Source organism: Odocoileus virginianus, chromosome 7 (assembly GCF_023699985.2).
Source record: "Odocoileus virginianus isolate 20LAN1187 ecotype Illinois chromosome 7, Ovbor_1.2, whole genome shotgun sequence".
Classification (NCBI taxonomy): Eukaryota; Metazoa; Chordata; class Mammalia; order Artiodactyla; family Cervidae; genus Odocoileus; species Odocoileus virginianus.
In genome coordinates this window covers 33,645,048-33,647,733 of record NC_069680.1, presented here as the reverse complement: position 1 = coordinate 33,647,733, position 2,686 = coordinate 33,645,048, and the positions used below count along the sequence as shown (strand labels likewise).

The 2,686-nt window shown below is 55.4% G+C and overlaps 1 protein-coding gene across 1 annotated transcript; it reads right to left on the bottom strand.

Annotated features, from left to right (window-relative positions):
• Positions 1-1,212: 1,212 nt before the first annotated feature.
• Positions 1,213-2,193, bottom strand: LOC110128945 (olfactory receptor 13A1-like). The gene is given in 3 exon segments (XM_070469827.1): positions 1,213-2,038; positions 2,040-2,079; positions 2,082-2,193. Coding segments are annotated over 3 exon segments (978 nt in total).
• Positions 2,194-2,686: the final 493 nt, after the last annotated feature.

The following is a 2,686-nucleotide window of genomic DNA, read 5'->3' as shown; positions in this document are numbered from 1 at the left end:
CTCCACCTGCATGCCTGCTCTGCTTCTCCAAGGCCAAGGATTCCGATCTTCCCTGGGGTGGGGGACACCGCTCTTGTCTGGACACCAGCCTCAGATTCCCCTGGGGATTTGCCTTTGGCCTCAAAACGTTTGATTGTTCGGTTGTTGATAATAAGAGCATTGGAATTTTATCTTAACTCCAAGTTGCACACTCAGACTTTTCGTTATTTCTTTGTTTTCTTCTTTCATAATATATGACCACTTTAAGACTTACTGATGTTGCCTTGATGATAAAAGGTTTAGAATAGAAGAAAGACTGGGAATGAAACATCAATCTCCCTACATTCTCTGAAGGAAGTTTTATTTGATTGAACATGTTTATCTGAAGAGACCCATTATTCATCTATGCAACACCAAGAACAAGAACTAAAATATAGGGAATTCCCTCGTGGTCCAGGGGTTAGGACTTGGTGCTTTCATTGCTCTTGGCCTGGGTTCATTCTCTGGTTGGGGAACTAATTCCACAAGGTTGTGGTATAGGCAAAAAAATAAAAAAGAACTAAGACGCGGTCAAAGTTGTTACATGGATTTACAGTTCAAAGTATAACTGGGGAAGGTTGACTAAGGACAGGTAGATTAGGAGTCAGACTGTGTGTGGTCAAGCAGAACAGGTGACAGGACTCTGAGCCCAGGTAAAGCAAGGGATAGTTCCATGAGGCCCAGGTAGAACATGACACAGGCTGAGTGAAGCCAAGTGGAATGTGGATGAGTTATGTGGGCTCCAGGCAGATGTGTGGACAAGCTCTAAAGGCCCAGGTAAAGCGGGGCCTGCCATGTGATGCCAGGTAACCAGCTGCAGGAGGCAGAGGGAGGGGCTGTTGGGGAAGACGAAGGAAGCTGAGGGATGTGGCAGGGTAACTTGAAGATCAGGATCCAACCGTGCACTGAGGGAGGGTCTGTGCAGAGACCACTTTCAGCTGGAGCTAGCACTGTGTGGCAGGTTGGGACAACCAAGGAAAAGCCGAGTTGAGAGGGGCCTTGAGGAAGGTTGAGGGTCAGGTTCCTGGAGGCCACCCAGGGGTGGAGAGATGCTTACCTGGATGCAAGAAGGCCACCTCCCAGGACCTGGGTCTACAGTTCTGCAGCTGAGGCCTTATTGGGTGCACAGGGCCCCAACTCGAGGGTAAGGGTACTGAGAGGATGACAGCCAGCTCTTTCTCTTCCAAGCTGGTCTCAGGGAGGCAGCCCATGCACCCCAGGGTGGAGAAGGGCTTGCACAAGTCTCCCCAGGGCATGTTTAACCTTCGTGTCCCTCAGACAGTAGATGATTGGGTTCAGGGTGGGGCTCAGCATCGTGTAGAGCACTGCGTATACCTTGCTTCTCTCGGGGCTGTAGCTGGAGGCCGGACTGATGTAGGCACAGAACACTGCGGAGTAGTACGCCAAGACCACCAGGAGGTGGGAGGAGCAGGTGGGGCAGGCCCGCCGCCTGCCGGCAGCCGAGCGCATGCGCAGGATGCTGGCAACAATGCAGCCGTAGGAAGCCAGAGTGAGCAGGAAGTTGACGACTCCATAGAAGGCATCGGCTAAGACAGTCATGATGCTGTTCACAAGTGTGGGGCTGCAGGAGAGCAGCAGGAGTGGGGGGATCTCGCAGAAGAAGTGTGCGATAACGTTGGGGCCGCAGAAAGACAGCCGCGTCATCAGCCCAGCGTGCAGCGACCCGTTGAGGGCACAGACGGCCCACACGCCCACGGCCAGCAACCTGCACAGCCGCGGGCTCATCCACGTGCTGTAGTGCAGCGGGCGGCAGATGGCCACGTGGCGGCCGTAGGCCATGACCGTCAGCAGCAGCAGCTCGGAAGATGCGGACCAGGTGAGGAAGAACAGCTGGGCCATGCACCCCGGGAAGGAGATGGTGTTTTCCTCGAAGGCCAGGCCCGCCAGCGCCTTGGGCAGCACAGATGAGGTGCAGACAATATCCATGGTAGCCAGATTGCAGAGGAAAAAGTACACGGGGCTTTGGAGGCTGGCGCTGTGGCTGACCACGGCGATGATCGCCCGTGAGCGCCGCGGTGTAGAGGGAGAAGCAGCAGCCGAAAGGGGCAGCTGCAGGCGGGGGCGCCCCGGGAAGCCCTGAAGCCCGAGTTCTGCCACCAGAGTCTCGCTGGACCTTGTGGCCCAGCCGGGAGCAGCCCCAAGGCCCTGCTCCATGTGTTCACAGACCTGTGACAGGGGTTACACGACGCTGGCGCCGGACTCTACCCAGGTGACCATCTCAGAAGGCAGCCTGGTCTTGGAAAGGGAGGGCTGGCCCGACTCCTTCACAGGAGTCTGTTTATTCCTTAACTTCCAAACCCAACACTCTTCCGAAAGCCGTATACCCTTCATTTACTTCCCTTTTCATTTTGTACTCCGAGAAACACTGCTCTCTGGCGCTTCTAGCCCCATCCCCGCCCTCACTTCCTTGATTGTGAGCCACTTACAGCTGAGCCAGTTCCCACGGCGCCACGGCTGAGCTCCTCCCCCGGCCCATGCTCCCACCTCCAGCCCCATCTCCGTAAAGGACATGCTGCTGCTTTTCAGCTGTTCCCCCTGGGTTCCCATCTCCATCTTTTCTGAACTTGTGCTCCTTGCACTCCAGGATTACTTCTGTGGCTGATCCTGCCCTCAGTCTGACATCACTCCTATCTACCCCCAACCCAAG